Below are 16,278 nucleotides of genomic sequence, written 5' to 3' on the forward strand. Positions count from 1 at the left end.
GGACATGCGCAGTGGAGCAGTTTCCCAAAAAAAAAAAAAAAAAAAAAAAGAAAGGGGGCTGTTTGCTTGTCTGTTATTATTTTTGTACACGACAATAGCTGAGCAGCACTTCTGTTGTCCCTCAAACACAGACGTAAAAGTTAGCTTTCGGACTACACTGACAACCGAGCGGCTACTATGGGTGCCGCTTCGAGCACCGAGGCAGAAAGGGAGCCGCTTCTTGCTCCGACTTCCGCTGGGACGACTAACAGCCAGCCTGTAAACAGCCGGGTGTATGGCAGAAGATGGCTGGTTTTGACCCTGTTTTCCCTGCTGGCACTCATGCAAGGGATGGTCTGGAACTTCTGGGGACCCATTCAGAACTCGGCTGTAAAGGCTTACGGGTTCACCAAGTCTGACATCGCAGTTTTGGTTCTGTGGGGCCCGGTTGGGTTCTTTCCCTGGTTGCTGTTTATGTGGTTAATGGACAAAAAAGGTGAGTTGTTCTAATTTGGTACAACGTGTCCTGTCTAGACATTATGTTATCGAAGTTTCGATAATGAAAACTCTCAAGAATTTGGGTGATGAAAATCAGACATTGCAGCGTTTTAAAGACCACATGATTACCTACTGCCACCGTTTTTTTATTTGTATTTTTTTTATTAAGGAATGAATACATTTACTTAGTCTTTGTATGAGTATATTTGTAGCTTTGAACAAAATTTTGAAAGAAAAAAAAACTTTGCTAATTAAAAAAAAATGATTTCACTCAGTTGTTCAAAGATCTGATCACAGGTTAAATACTAAAAATAAAATAATATATATATTTTCTCCCCTACACTTTAAAATAATCTTGCATTGTAAAATAATCAATTTCAGGTTTAGCCACTCTAGACATTTTAGATTTTGAGCTTATAAAATGTAGCCAAACAACAAGCAAAACAAAAATGTGACACAGTCTTTCGATGTGACATTGAATTACAAACTGTAAATAAGATGACATCTTTAGACACTTTGGTGTGCACTTGTATTTTCTTACAGTGTATAAACTGTACATTAGTGAGGGGGTGTCCATTTTCCATTAACAGGACATGTAAATAAGCAAGATAAGTCTTCGTTTGCGGCCCCCTAAAGCTGTGCTGCCCTGGGTAAAGAGCCTATATCAAAACTGTAATTTGAACAAATGATGAATTAATTATTCCATGGTTCCCTTCGGTAAGTTTACAGCTGAAGTTGGAGCCATATGAACATAAACACTATTAGAACATGTTTGCATTTTAAAACTTCAGTCATCACTGACATCAGCATTGAGAAAGTCCTGAATATTTTGGGAAGCGCTTTCGATTTATTATGAGGAAGTTGAAGAACCCAACTTAAGCCTCTGAGTCAGAGTGGGCCCCACCTAACCAGTTCACACTGCATCACCTGACACAAAGTGTGTAATATCCTCCACTCTGAGGAGTGGTAGTTTTGTCTGACAAAGTGCTGCATTTCATTATCCTGATTGCAAACATGCAAAAACCTGAGCGGAATAATTCTGACGGTCTTGTGATCCTGATTCATCACCAGAACTTTGGGAGTTCTGTTTTTATCTGCGCCAAAGTGTTTTTTCAGTCTGCATTTCTCCGTCTTTACATAAATGTTAGGAAATTAATAACAGTGAGTCAATGTAAAGCTGCTCTCACAGACTTATAAAACCTAAAAAAAAAAAAAAGTAAAAATAAGAACAAGATGTCCTGTTTTCTCAAATTGCGTTGTCACATGGTCTGATTTGGTTACAAGAGCGGTTGCTACAGGTTTAAGCCTTGTCTGCCTTCATGGATTTCTGCTGCATACATGCACATGTTGACATCCACATGCAGAGACACGAATCAGTGGGGGAAAGGCTTTCGCTCCCTGCTGAGAGCTCCTGCTTACTCGGAGGTAGAAACTGCTTGTGAACAACTGGGCAGGTGTCGCCATTTAAAGAGAAATCCAGTCACAGAAGCGTCGGCGTTACAAAAGATGCTTTGACGGTATAATTATTTGGTGATGGAGACTACTTTCCAAAATTCTGATCCCAACATTTTACTTGTAATGTTATTAGCATTTCACAGTCTTCTCTGAAGCATATGTTGGCTATAAAACCGTTTCTATCTGCCGATAACTGTTGCTCATGTTCTTTCATTCAGTTTTAGATCAGAGTACGTCTGCCCGTTTTATTAGAAGAGTTTCATATAAAAGACTGGTCACTGTGGATGAAGGATTTTTATCTTTAATCTCTGGGCAGAAACACTTTACTACAGAGCGAGTCAGAAAATCAGAATATTATTGAAAAGCCCATTTATTTTAGAAACTGTACAGCTATTACGTAGACACAGATGGATGTTTGAAAGCTTTTATTTCTGTTAATTATGATAATTTTCCACTTACAGGTAATTGAAAACATGACATTTAACATTAGAATATTACAGCACTCTAACTACTTTTACAAACAGAAATATTAATGAAAAGTATGTTAATTCTTGCTTAAAGGTGCTCTTCATGATTTCTATAAGTGATGTTTTTGAGAAGTTTGATTTATAAAACTAATTTAAAAAGTTGAGAGAGGAGCAAGGAAGGATTAAAAATATATATATATTTCTGATAACCTAAATTAAAAATCTATTATTTTCCAGAATTTAAAATTCTTGGCCTCACTACACTTAAGTGGTGATGAAGGGAGGAAGTGGAAGTAACCGTGGTTACCTGTTAACATGGAATCAGTCAGATGATGACGGTGCAGGAGCCTCTCAAAATATCTGCTTCTGCAAACATTTGTAAAGAGGAACGATGAAAGCCTTAAGCAATAATGCAATGTAAGTTTTTAAATGATTATTTTCATTTTTGGATGTGCTGACATTTGGTTCCCGATAAATCTTTTATTTATTTATTTGTTTATTTAGTTCTGGCTGCATAACTCAATCATATTGAATTTTAATTCTTTCATCTGAAAAGGTGAAATGGTTGGTTTTGAAGTGTTTGAAAACAAACGTTAAAATGTGTATGCATATTATGGCTTCCCCTTAAAATTAATGACCAATTGTTTTTTTTTTCTTTCTTTTTTGGATGAAATATATCTTATTTGAAGCTTTTTCTCACAAGAAACATCTTGACAAGATCTTTAGCTAGTTTTTTAGTCATAACTTTCTTGACTTGTAATTGAACCCCAGACAGCTAACAGCCTTTGAACAACTTCTGCACCACGTCTATTAATGAGATAAAGCTTTATGGGTCACTATATCAGCTTACAGTGTGCAATACTGTGTACTGTAGCTGGTCTACTGATCCACATAAGGAGCAGAGAATCATGCTGCAGATTGGTTTCTAAGTATCGGTCGACTGTCAATCTTACAAAATGATCACTCCCACTCTGCATTTGTCCATGCAGTAACCGCATCCACAAAAAAATTTTGAACAACTAAACAAAAAAATAAAACAGTGCTGCAGGAATTTGTGTCAAGAATGAGTCCCAAGCCAGGTCTGTGAGAGTAGAACAATTTCATTTCAACCTCACAACACAGCATGTCGCACAAATATTGGCATCTGATAATCAGTGGGCTCAAATATATAATTACACACTACTGCTTTTGTATGCAGTCTTTGTTGGATATTACTTTCAGGTGTCAGGAATGCATTTCGATTCTCTTGAAGGCCATAATTCATTACCGTTTTGGACAGTGTTCACTGGAGCAGATGCCCACATTTGGCACGGTTGACCGTACTCTACCTGCTGAGGTCACAGAGGACACTGGCAGCACCGTAACATCTAATGCAGCATCTACACCAGTTCAAACATGGCAAACAACGTAAAGTATAAAACAGTATGCACATTAGAGAAAGCACAAAAACTGAGTCGTAATCACTGAATTAGCTAGGCGCTCCTGCTGGAAGTCAAATGGGAGGCTAAACTTTAAAACAGCTGCAGCTTTTACAAAACCTGCTGCAGGACAATGTTCCAAGGCAGGCAGCAAATGTGCAACACAGAGGCTGAAACACAAAGGAATCAAGTTGTTGCACAGATCCAGAAGATAAAGCAACGCGCCCGGTAGAAAACTGAAGTAACGTTGAGAAGAGGTGCAGATCAGAACTGAAGCCCCTATTTACTAGTTAATGATTATCCAGCTTATCTGACCCCTTCTGTTTTATTACAGGCTGTTAACCAGAGATCTAGGAAATTATGGTTCACTTCGAAATAGGCCAACTATAATGTGTAGCTTAAATATCCTCAAGGCTAAGAGTGACAAACTTTCTCAAAGCTTTATTTATGGTATTGATGTAACTCAGGCAATCTTTAACAAGATACCAAGAGTTTTTTTGTTGATGTACATGAAATGTTCAGGTGATATAATTGTGAGGCCTCACTGTTCTAAGTCCGACATACAGACTTTCACTTTTGTTGAAACTCATTTTAAAAAAAGGAAAAACTGCAACCATTGTTTTTCGTCCAACTTTAGTTAGGGTTGGCATTATGCAGTGCCTTTAAATTAATCATACTGCGCTAACCTTTTGCATTTTGTCCCAATTTATCCACAGACTTCAAAGCACTTTGTTGAGATTTTGTGTGATAAACACAAAGAGATTCATAATTTTGAAGCAACAAGAAAAAAAAGTTGTATTTTTGTTTCTTTTCACAAAGAAAGATGTGAAAAGTGTTTGTATTTAGCAAATCTTTCTGCATATTCTCAATTAGATTGAGATCTAGACTTTGACTGGGTCATTCTACAACATTGAACAGTTCAAGGAGGTATGAATACATTTACTCTGCATTGCATTTCTGTAAGTAAGATTAGGTGAAATAATACATGGAAACCTGAAACGTAGGAAATTGGTTTTTCTATAGTTAACCAGTTTTTCTGATTGACTGAACTAAAAGTCTGATCTCGCGCTACAGGAATACTTTCATAGGTTGCAGCAGAATCATGTGTCACAGAAATGTGGATCAGGACAAATTGTGAACCCAGTGTCGTCGTAAAATGAACCTCTCTCACTCGTTTTAGTTGCAGCCAGTTCTTCCTGTCTATTTGTCATCTTTCTTTCCTGTGCAGGATTACGGGCTTCCCTCCTGCTCTCGGCCTTCTTCATGCTGCTGGGATCGGCCATGCGAAGCATCCCGCTGACGGACCTGCACCTCAGACGGTGGTAAGAGTCCTGCATGCATTATGGAAGCAGATGGTCGTAGAGGGCAAACGTGACGCTGAGGGTGAAAACGAGGCACGGAGCGACTTGCAAACTGCAATGCGGTCATTTTGTTGGAACTAGATGCGTTTGACATATTTTCATGGCTAAGCTGAAAATATGACGGAAAAAGAGACCAGCATGGCAAAGTTAGGTCCTCTTCTTGTCTGATGAGTCCGATAGTAATTCAAATCAGGAATTATAGACATTTATGCTAAATTAATTTTCTAATTTAATTTAAAGCACAAAATCTGAACATGAACCCATTAGGTCACATACGTCTGATTTGTTCTTTTATGTTAATGTACAGTAATCGTGTCTGTCAGTACTTCCATCGATTGGTATCCTAAGTTAAGTAGGCGAGGTCAGATGAGGTTTTGAGTGATTTGTCTCTTTATTCTCCCTTCCAGGAAGGATAAAGTGTGGACTCTTCCAAACTCACTCATCTGACTCAATGGCTCTTAAGTTGTTTTTGTTATTTTTCTGTAACAGTATCACTAGGCAACATGGCAAAAATATTATCACAGCTTTTTTTTTTTTTTTTCCATTGAAATTCTTGGTACTAAAGTTGATGGGTACAATAAAAGCACAGCGACAGAGAGACTTTAAGCCAAAGAACATTTCTAATTCTCAACATGTTCTCATCAATTTGTGAAATTTTGCCAACTTGGGTCAAGTACAGTTAGCATTGAATTAATCACACTGAAATTAAACTTCTGGTTAGAAATAACAGCTGCAGCGAATAATGATATTTTTTTACAGTTCTGAGGTTATGTTTGTTTGTTTTGGTTTTTTTTTTACCTAAAGATGATCGAGCTGGAGTACAGCACTCAGCTTCTGTTATTACAGCCAGAAGCTAATCAGGTCTGAAATCTGACCTGAACCTTCAGAGCCATATAAAGGCGATTATAAAGTCGGCCTTCTATCACCTGAATGACATTTCCAGGATTAGAGGACTAATGTCTCGGCGAGATCTAGAGAAACTCCTCCATGTGTTTATCTTCAGTCCCATTGATTATTGCAGCAGCGTCTGCACAACTCAGTCAGGGAAAATGCTTCTGTTAGTCTATAAATCACTGACCGGCTTAGCACCAACATACATTACAGATCTGTTGTGGTTCTATCAACCTTCCAGACCTCTCAGGTCTTCTGGTTCTGCTCTGCATCTCCAGAACCAAAACCAAACACGGAGAAGCAGCATTCAGCTTCTATGCACCACAAATCTGGAACAAACTTCCAGAAAACTACAAAACCCTGAGTTCCTTTAAATCTAGACTGGAACCCACATCGATCATCATATTTGATGTATATTTGCTTGATGATTTGGATGTTGGCGTTTGACTAAATGTAATGTTTATTGCTTGTTTCGTAATTGGTGACAACGTGATGTTTTTATGATGTAAAGAACTTTGAGCCGCCTTGTTGCTGAAATGTGCAAATGTACAAACTTGACTTGATTTGAGCTTCAGCAAACCGTGATAGTTGCAAAACGTCAGCAAACAAGCTAAGCAGGAAAACCACATTTCCTTGATGAACCAAGTATAGCAGAGTGCTTGAAGCTTCTCCGTTAGCCAATCAGCAACCGGCAGTCTTCTGACGTTGCGTTTCCAGTTTGACTTTAGTGTTGACCAGTCAGTACTAAAGTCGTTTCTGGTAACTTGTACCAGTATCTACTGGGAAACCCTATAAAGTGAGCAGAGTGGCTGTTCCTTTTTGGATGTGGAATGGATTACCAGTAGGGCTTCATGATACTGGAGAGTCTAGCAATGGTTAATACTGGTAACTATTTCGATGCCAACATCAATCACCGTATGTTCCCCATTTTCCTCTTTCCTCTGTTTTTCATCTGTGAATCCTTCACTCTCTGACCTTTAGCATTCTGGGTAATATCATTTTTTTCCGCTGCTGTTGTGGAACTCTAACCAACGGACTCAATGTTACATGAAAAATGCAAGTTTATAACCCTTGGAATAGATCATAAAATAATTGCTGCACACAAACAAACCTTTGCGATACAAACATTGCACACAGTGATACTGTAGTGTAGATATGATATATTGTTACATACCACTGTAATTTAGAAAAGGCTTTTCTCTGTTTTTAAACCACTTCTCAAATCTTTTGTTCGGGTCTTTGATGCTAATCTCACTCTTTTTCTGTCTTGTTTTATCTTTTTAGTTTCCTCTCACACTAGTCTTATGTATTTCCTTCTGTGTTTACTGCACTTTGGTCCTCTGGTGTTTAACGTGTTATAAATAAACCCGGGGTTGGTACTAATTAGGTATTGAATTATCCCTGCTATGCTGTCAGTGAATAGGATTTCAGTGGTAATTTAATTTTAAATGGTATTTCACATACTGCGTTTTTCATCTTATGAATTAATATTTTGTTAACATATCCCGGCCAAACTTTTCATTTGGTGTTCCTCGATGTAGAGAAATGCAGCCGCAACTTGATTCTGAAAGCAAACTGCTTGTCTCTTAAGCACAACTCTCCTTCCATATAAGATGGCAAAAAAACCCAACAGAAACAAACTTTTTATTTCATTTTTTTAGTCGTCTTTGTAAGCTCAAGGCTTCTCTTTCGCAGATCACAAGTTCTCAGAAAAGTTCATTTTGATTATTAAGCTGTTTCAAGAATGCATTTTCATTGCGTGGATAATTTCCTTTGGGCTCTACCAGGAGGCAGGATATCCCAAATGAAGCCTGCAGAAAATTGTTTCTGTTAAATGAGTCATATCAGTTATAAAATCTGTCCTATTAAGCGCTAATAAATAATATCTCACTTTGTGTCTCATTGGGGATTTGGTAAGAAAGGGGTTAATGAAGGGATTTGCTGTGTAAAAAACAGCTCATTTCAGCGCCACTCGATATAAAAATATTATTTGTAATAAATTCTTTAAAAGAAACATTTAAAATGCGGTAACTCAGGTAACATTTCAATGTAAATATATTTATTTTTATATATTAAATTAATATTTATTTGTCGGATTATATTGTTTATTGACATGTTGACAGGCGTATCTGTTATATACGCTTAAAATAAAATAATTATTCACAAAATGAAACCTTTTCCTCATCAGACTGTTTTACATCAACTGTATCTTCAGTCAGAAGCTTGTTGAGTTTCCCTGTGATACAGACTGCTACAGCTGCTCACAGCCACCGCCACCTACAAGAACTCCTTTAAGAATCTTCAATAATGAGCTACAAAAGCATTTACCTGAAGTATTTTTAATTAAATTGAATTAAATTGAGAATGAGCAGGCCAAAGGTATTTTCATTACTGCACCTGGAACATAAAACCCCCTCAGAAAACTATCAAGAAATGTAACAATGCTCTACTTTTCTCACAGAGATTGGAGTGGAACAGCTCAACATTTTTCTGCTCACATGTTTTTTAAACTCTGAAACCGAAGTGGATGACTTATAAAGAGGAAATTAATTGTGTAGAAACCGCGCTCAGCCAGCCCGTTCTCCTTTCGAATGCACGCAGAGCTGGATCTTCACAAAATTTCAACACAAGCTAAAACTTCTTATTTTTTTCCTTCGTCTTCAGCGCAGCTTGCCTACGTCTCACCTTATCTGAGTCCAGCTACACAACACCATACATCATCCGTTGGCATCTGACGAGCCGAGGCTCAATAGCGCGCAGTCACGGCCGCCTGCTGTTTCCTTTGGCAGGAGTTGCCCTGCGCAGCCGTGACCTTCAGCTCTTTTGGAGTTTTCCTTCAAAGGGGAAAAACAAGAAAGCCCGGTGAAAGCCGAGATAACATTAATCACACCGCAAATGTTAGCGTGACACGGTTCAGTTTCATTTGCATAATAAATGTAATAGGTCAGAGCCTGTGAAGCCATGTTTTAATGGATGACCTTCTGCATTCTCAGAGGGAAAAAGAAAAGCCAGAGTGTGCTGCATCGCCACGGACCACCAGCAGGTGTCAGTCTTTCCCTTGCATTAGCATTAGCGGGGATTCGTCTTTGCTTTGTTGTGTCGCTGTGGAGTCTACTTCCTCTCCTGTAGCCGCCACTTATTTTGTATCAGACATATGGAGCTGAAATGACTTTGATTATGTGATGGAGGGGAAAAATAGACATTAAACATTCAAATAGCTGAAACTGGCTGGTCTACAAATTGTGAATGAGTTTTAAATCAAGGGCGTTACATGATCAGTCGAATCCCAGCAGGGACTTTTCCCGTTTCTGTGATCAGTGTTGTAGTTTAGAAACAGTAACGTTCCCTCAAACCCCCCGCCCTCCTGCAGCTCTGTTTGTTCCAGACATCTTTTCATGTTTGATAGACTAGGGCCTTCTCTTTGTGATTTACCTTTTAATTTGCCTCTTTGTTTCATGTTTATAGGATTGTTTTTAGGGAATCAAAGGAAGGACGCTGACCGGTCTGACTTCCTTTCTCTCTTTTGTGTGTGTGTGTGCGTGTGTGTGCTGAGCTGCTTAAAACGATCTTTGATAACCAGGCTGAATGTTTTTTGGTTTTTTTTAATTTCGAACAAGACTCAGGGCTTGCATCAGTGGTCACTGATTAGACCTCGCCGTGATCTGTTCTTACACTCAGATGAAAAAGGTCAGCCTTTTCTCTGCCTCCTTCGTTTGCAGACGTTCGCTCATTGCCTTGCCATTTCTGGTCTCGCTCCGTCTATCTGTCTGGCATTAACATACAGAACAGCTGTCTGATTAGTGTAAACCAGGTGGATTCCACTTCCTTTCACAGACTGTCTGATTGGCCGCCAGGCCCCTTTCCGCCGCTCTCGCAGGAGGCTCTTATATTACCCATGATTGCTGCGGTGATGTTTTCCGCAGGAGAATTCGGTTGGCCTTTTTTTTTGTTGTTCATTCGTTTTTTTCTGAATTGGGTCCATAAGCTCTTGCGGACCAGAAGCAGTCGGGCCGATTTCGCAGCAGGGCAGGCTTCTTCTGTGTCTCGTTCTCAATCAAATTCGGCCTGGCAGGGTTCATCGACTGTGATTAATCGTCACTTTTTGAAATGGCTACTCCATTTCTCCCCTCTTCCTTCCCTCCAACAGCGCAGCGTCCTCAGCTGACCTCTAATTCGTCTTGTTTGTCACCATTTTTCTTCATCTGCTGTCATTCCGGAGACATTTTTGTGATCACATTCTTCCTGTGATTTAATAGACAGCAAGGGACCAAAGTAAAAAAGATTTCACAATCTCTGAGGTCCTGAATGCTCTTCTTTTTTTTTTTTTCTAAGTTGGCTAGCTATTTGTTATTTTTGCTCTATCTCCAGTTTGCAAATAATCAAATTTTTTTTAATGGATTAGCTGGCAAGTAATCATATTGTTAAAAGATATATGCAGAAAAACAAGAGGAAATAATTCAGTTCATTTATGTAATGCCAGTTCAGAGCAAATGTCAGTCTCCATTAAATAGGTATACTATGTAACTGAATAAGCAAAGTGTATTTATGTTCACTATAGGATAAAGAATAGAAAAACATAATAAAAAGAGTCTAAAATGACACTAAATGAAAGAATTGCTGTTCTAATGAAATCATTGTGTGAAGAAGACGACCTCGGCTGCTTTTTAATTGGCAGAGGGAGTGGATTCCCAGGTGTTGGTGTCACAGATTGCGGTGATAAATCCTCTGACTTAAACATCCAGTGCAGCCATTGGCTTCTCCAAATTACTGAGGCACGGTTTAACAGACGAGCCTATAAAACTGAGATATTGCTGGATCAATGGCTCTGTTTTATATTCATTTAGCTGGAGAAAATGGCCATTAAACCCATTTTTTTTTGGGAACTCCGACAGGCACTAAATTAACTTAGACAATTTATGAAACTCGGAATAATCGAGATTAAAAAAAAGAAAAGAAAAAAAAAACAGTGGAGCTGGATGTCACCAGTGGATGCACACAGAGTAGGAAAAGACTAGGGCCCAGAACTGAAGCTTGAGGAACCCCACAAGACGAGGCTTTCTGATGCAAACTTCACGTCACACAAGTTTGATACAATAACACAAAAATAAATCTAAATCGTAACTGGAAAAATTCCCAGTCTGAGAAAAAGTAGTTTAGAATAATCCAAACCGATCTAACCGTAAGATTAATCAAAAACAGAAAGTACATCACATTGATATGAACAGATGTTACCTTATTTTACCTGGAGTCTCTTTCTTTCTTCATTTCAAAGGCTTGGAGGTAAAGATAGAGACAATCCATCAGGTTTAAAATCATTAGCAGCAAAAATCAAAGAGGTTTATGTCTGAATCTCGATAGAAAGAAAAAGGTGATGCACTGAAAACCTCGACAGGGTTAAACCGTCGCAATCAAGGACGAAAGAGAAGTGAGTTCAGGTTCTAAAGAGTGAGTTGGTTCTGTCGTTCTTCTTAACAAAACACCTTATTTTTGGTGAGGCTGAGTGAGCTCTGGCTGAACTGGCCTCTCCACATTTCCTGTGTTTGTTGCCTCCTCACGAAAAGCCAAGTCTGCTCTGTCTGTTGAGTTTACAACAAGAAGAAACGGCGCAAGGCAGCTGGTCGTTGGTTCAGAGTCCTGAAGCAGCTTTGTTCGAAGCTTTGAGTGGGACAAAGTGGTTCAGGTGGGGACCTTGGACTTTTAGCTTTTACACACTGAGAGCGTTAAGTAACACAGTCAGGAAAGTTACAGACACAGAGAGCAAAGTGTGTCCTCCATCAACTTAATGCCCCCGACTGTCTTTCTTTTTTCACACCGCGTCTCGTTTCATAAATAGGTTAACACGTTTTCAGCAATCTGAATTGTAATAAATAGTAAAATTATCTTAAATATAAAGCAATGATGATGTAAATTTTTAATAGATTTCCTGACTTAGTTTTTGCCAATCAATGTCTTTACTAGATTGCTGCAGCAAATGTGCCCAGCTTTACCACAAGGGTTTTGTGAATTCAGTAACTTTATTATTAATGATGAACCAATCAATCAGTCAATGCTTTGCACAACAAAAACTCAGTTGAACATTTGATTTTGGGAAGCAAAAATACCTATGTTGTACATTTAAAATCAACATCTTGTTGTAGTTGTTGTTTTTAGAGATGCCTAAATAGCCATTTTGGATGTCAAAGTTGCGGCGCAGAGGTGCAACATTCAAACCCTTATATTCACTTCGGCTGAGCAAACACTTCATAGAGGGGTGGAGGGTGCAGCACGAGTATCGGAGTTGATGACAGCAACATTTAACCGTGACACCTGACAAAATCGTCTGCAAAATGTGCACTTCGTTTCACATGCAATTATTTGAGCTCTTTCTACCATTACTGTCCACAGCTTCTAGGCTCCACAGATGAATGTGTCACAGCAGACCATAAAGAGCTGTGGTCAGAGGCAGACTGTTAGGAGAGAAACTTATTCACCCTATATCTTCTTCCCACATCTTAGACCCCCTGACATCCCAACCCACTCACCAGAACCTCCTCGATTACTCTGTGGCCCTTACTTTTCCACTCGTCCCACTCTTGGTTTTTACTGCTCCTCTTTAAAACTTTAAAACTGCACCAGCAACTTAACAGGCATGCTTTTTTAACTTTAACATTTGCCACGACATATTTTTTGTCTGTATAAATGTGTAATTTTGACGCTTTTGGTGGGTATGATGTGGTCTTTCAAGTCGCATCTTGATGCAACAAATTCCAAACCAAAACCGAGTTTCAATTTTAAAAAAATCTCCCAAAACTATAAATACACCTTACTAACAAAGCTGCAATATTACATACAGGTAATGGATGCTAAAGTCTAAAGCATCTAATTTTTAAGGATCATATAGCCTCGCTCGTCTAATTTGATCACCAGTTCAGTCAGACAGATGTTTTTGGAGAGGTCAGGAAAAAAATCAGATATCAGCCTCACAACTCAGAGACAACATACAACCCAAAAATATGGTCAACTATCATCAAACTTCCTTCAAGTACCATCTGCAGGTGGTGGAAAAACGTTATAATAATGCTACTTAATACCATCATACATTAAGCCTGTGCTCTGTCTACAACAAGGAAGGTTTGCTCACTTTGGTTGTGCTGAATGCTAGGATGGCCTTCCAATCCTTTACCTTTTCATGACTACTTTGTGAAAAGCAATAGACCTTCATCACCAGACATTCAAGGAATTTTTAAATATGGAGAAAAAAATAAATTCAGATGTTTCAGCAAAAGTAGCGTTCTGCATGCTAACACAGTAACACACACAATTCTACAAATTTACAATTCGCAGTTTACAGGCTCAGATCTGCAAGATAGTGGTACCTCAAAAGTTAGACAGACACTTCAGAAACATAAAACCTGAAAAACAATAATAGTAATTTAGCGAATGATGTGAATCAGATGAAAGTGGAACATGTTCCTGTCTGAACATGCAGGTCACTGAAAGTTATTGTGACTTTTAAAGAAACCTGTCCACATTCTGAGATCAGATGGTGAACACAGACTTGTAGAGGTGAGAGCATGGAATAATGACGGTTCTGAACAAAATAAAGCCTCCTGATGCTTTATTTTAGTGTAACTTTATGTGTGACATTTAATTAGTATTAGAACAATTAGTAGGAATGTGAAGATGAGGCTTTTACGAGCCAATGACAAGCCTGCTGTCCTTTAGAGTCTGGAGCTACATGACTTATCATGGGGGCAATGCTGGTAGCAAAAACTCTCCTTTATAGTTGTGAGATTTATAGAAATTGAATGAGACTATGTCTTTTCGCTCAGTGGTTGCCCAAAGCTGAATGTATAAATCCCTGATATATAGACTTATCGCCAAAGGAATCAGTTTAATAAAGTTTATTAAACTCTCTTGATCGACAATTTCCATTGTGATGGAAAACTTGCTGCATATTTTTGAATCTCCACATAAGCGTAGGATCTCCTCTCCTCGCCCTCTTTGTTTGCCATGGTTTCTCTCCCCTCCTTTCCCGCCTCAGTCCCCACTGAGCCACCTCAGACTGCTGTGAATGAACGGTGTCTTTACTGAGCTTAGAGACAATCAATCAGCCGTGAGCTGTCTCCAGCGGCTGGCTGTCTCCGTCAGACGGGTCCGGAGGGGGCCGAGGGCGGCGAGGGGCTCCGGTGGCATCGGGTGGGGGCGATATCTCACAATGCATCCGTCTCGCACAGTTGGGTCTCGAGGCGCGAAAGTGCGACTGAAAGTTGGACTCCAGTTGCTAAACTAATCCCTGGAGATAATTACACCTTGCTTCTTTTAATTCCCTCGCTTGCCATTTTTCTGTCAGACGCTCATAAACAAATAATTTACTGCATGTCTTCATTTGTTTACTTTATATTTCATGAGTACACCGATGGAGCGCCGTATGGTGCAGCCGTCTTTAGCTTGGATGTTTATTAGCGCTACAGACATTGAGAAATGTGTTGCCGCCGTCTCAGGTGAAGATGTGTAACAAGCACAAAAAGTAATTAGTCTTTTACTACGGTTACCTAATTTCACACTTAGCGTGCCTTGGTGGTGGTGGTGGGGGTGGGGGGAATCCTATAAATATTAAAGAAAAATAAATATTTTAGCAGAATAGCTGGAGACAGAATTATTACTGCTCCTGCCATTTCCTTTGAAATAAAAGTAGCTAAAGATTGTTTCAGTTTCTGCTTAACTTTTCTTTCAGATTTGTTTCGAGAAATGTCTCATTGGTATTTCGTGGCTCTTCTGTCTTGAACCTAAAAAGATGAGCTGCCTTTGTGCTTCCTCAGAAAGTAGATATAGATATATTTCACAACTGTCAGTTTACAATAACTATGTCTAAAATCTACGTTATTTTGAAAACACTAATTGAGGACAAACTTATTGTAAAGGTCTTGTTGTTGTATGACCAAAAGCTTAAAATTTAAAGAACATATCTCGCCTTCTCACCCTCTAAGACTCAAAAACGGTTTTGTGAGTCTCTTCCAAAGGCTCTCCTCGATAGAATGAGACTATGTATGGCATCATAAGTTCTTTTTAATACCAAGACATTTCAACTTTAACAAAGCTGAAGAAAAGAGAGCAGGCTAGAAGCCGTGGCCAATCCAGAGGGACGGTGCAAAGAGGACTGGTGAGAGATCCTCTTTACTGCTCAGACGTTACAAACTGTTCTGCTAATGGCCGTCCTGTTGACAAAAGACAGTTCCAAGGGTGATGCAACTGTGCTTTTGTTAAAAATAACTGTTGTTTCTTATTGTAGGATTTCTGCTTTTAAATAAATCTTTTCAAACAGGTAGTTGGATTTCTTTGAAAATGACCGAATGTGTGCAATACTGTAATCACACAGGACTGTTTGGATGCAATGTCTGGTTGCCTCTAAACTCTGCTTGTCGATAATATATTTGACGTTTAGGACAGACTCTCACTGACTGGATGGATGTTTTTGGTGCCTTTGCTGCTAAAGCTCAAAAAGTGAGGACATTTTGATCAAAGACAAGAGTCAGAAGAGTTTTATTTAAACATAATTGATGTCATCATTGGAATATTCATCAAAAGCGAAGCAATTATATGTTTTCTTGATATAGCGTGGCCCAAATGCATGTTTGAAATCACCATATTTGACCTTTTCTGTTGCAGGTTAATACATGGAGGCCAGTTTCTGAACGGTCTGGCCGGGCCAACCATAATGAGCGCCGGGCCGTACCTCTCCACCACGTGGTTCGCCCCCGACCAGAGAGCAACGGCGACAGCCGTGGCCTCTCTGTTCTCCTACCTGGGAGGCGCCGCGTCGTTCATAGTGGGACCTCTCATCGTTCCAGCTCCCAACGACTCCCAGACGGGCGCCGCGACCGCCGCGCCGCCGTCCACCGCCTTCATCCGGAACAGAATCCAGCTGGTTTTGTATGCAGGTACGGGGTGGAGAGCAAGAAGCTCGGGAAGGCACGCACGATCGATGGCACATTATTTCGACATCGTGTCTGCGCCGTCAGGGGACAGAAATGCAATCAGGCAACAGGGTTTCAAGAATCTCACACAAACGCCAAGAGCTCCAGCTATAATCCTCATAACTGTGCCTCTGAAAAATAGCTTGCTGGGACTGTTATGCTTAACTGATTCAGAAAATTAAAAGCATGATGAAGAGAGAAACAAGCATGCTGTAATAGACTGTAGCAGCGGCTTTGTTTAATCTAAGTTAGT

The 16,278-nt window shown here is 39.4% G+C and overlaps 1 protein-coding gene across 1 annotated transcript in view; it reads left to right on the forward strand.

The window, feature by feature from the left end:
• Nucleotides 1–32: 32 nt before the first annotated feature.
• The window catches only part of slc49a4 (solute carrier family 49 member 4), a 52,650-nt gene continuing 36,404 nt past the window's right edge, over nt 33–16,278 (forward strand). Inside the window, exons 1-3 of the mRNA XM_015001457.2 lie at nt 33–475; nt 5,046–5,139; nt 15,718–15,989. Of these exons, the coding sequence (XP_014856943.1) occupies nt 178–475; nt 5,046–5,139; nt 15,718–15,989 (664 nt within the window). The 5' untranslated portion in view covers nt 33–177. The remainder of the gene's footprint in view (nt 476–5,045; nt 5,140–15,717; nt 15,990–16,278) is intronic.

This window comes from Poecilia mexicana, unplaced genomic scaffold, assembly GCF_051168715.1.
Source record: "Poecilia mexicana isolate PSO_F unplaced genomic scaffold, ASM5116871v1 scaffold_2, whole genome shotgun sequence".
NCBI lineage: Eukaryota > Metazoa > Chordata > Actinopteri > Cyprinodontiformes > Poeciliidae > Poecilia > Poecilia mexicana.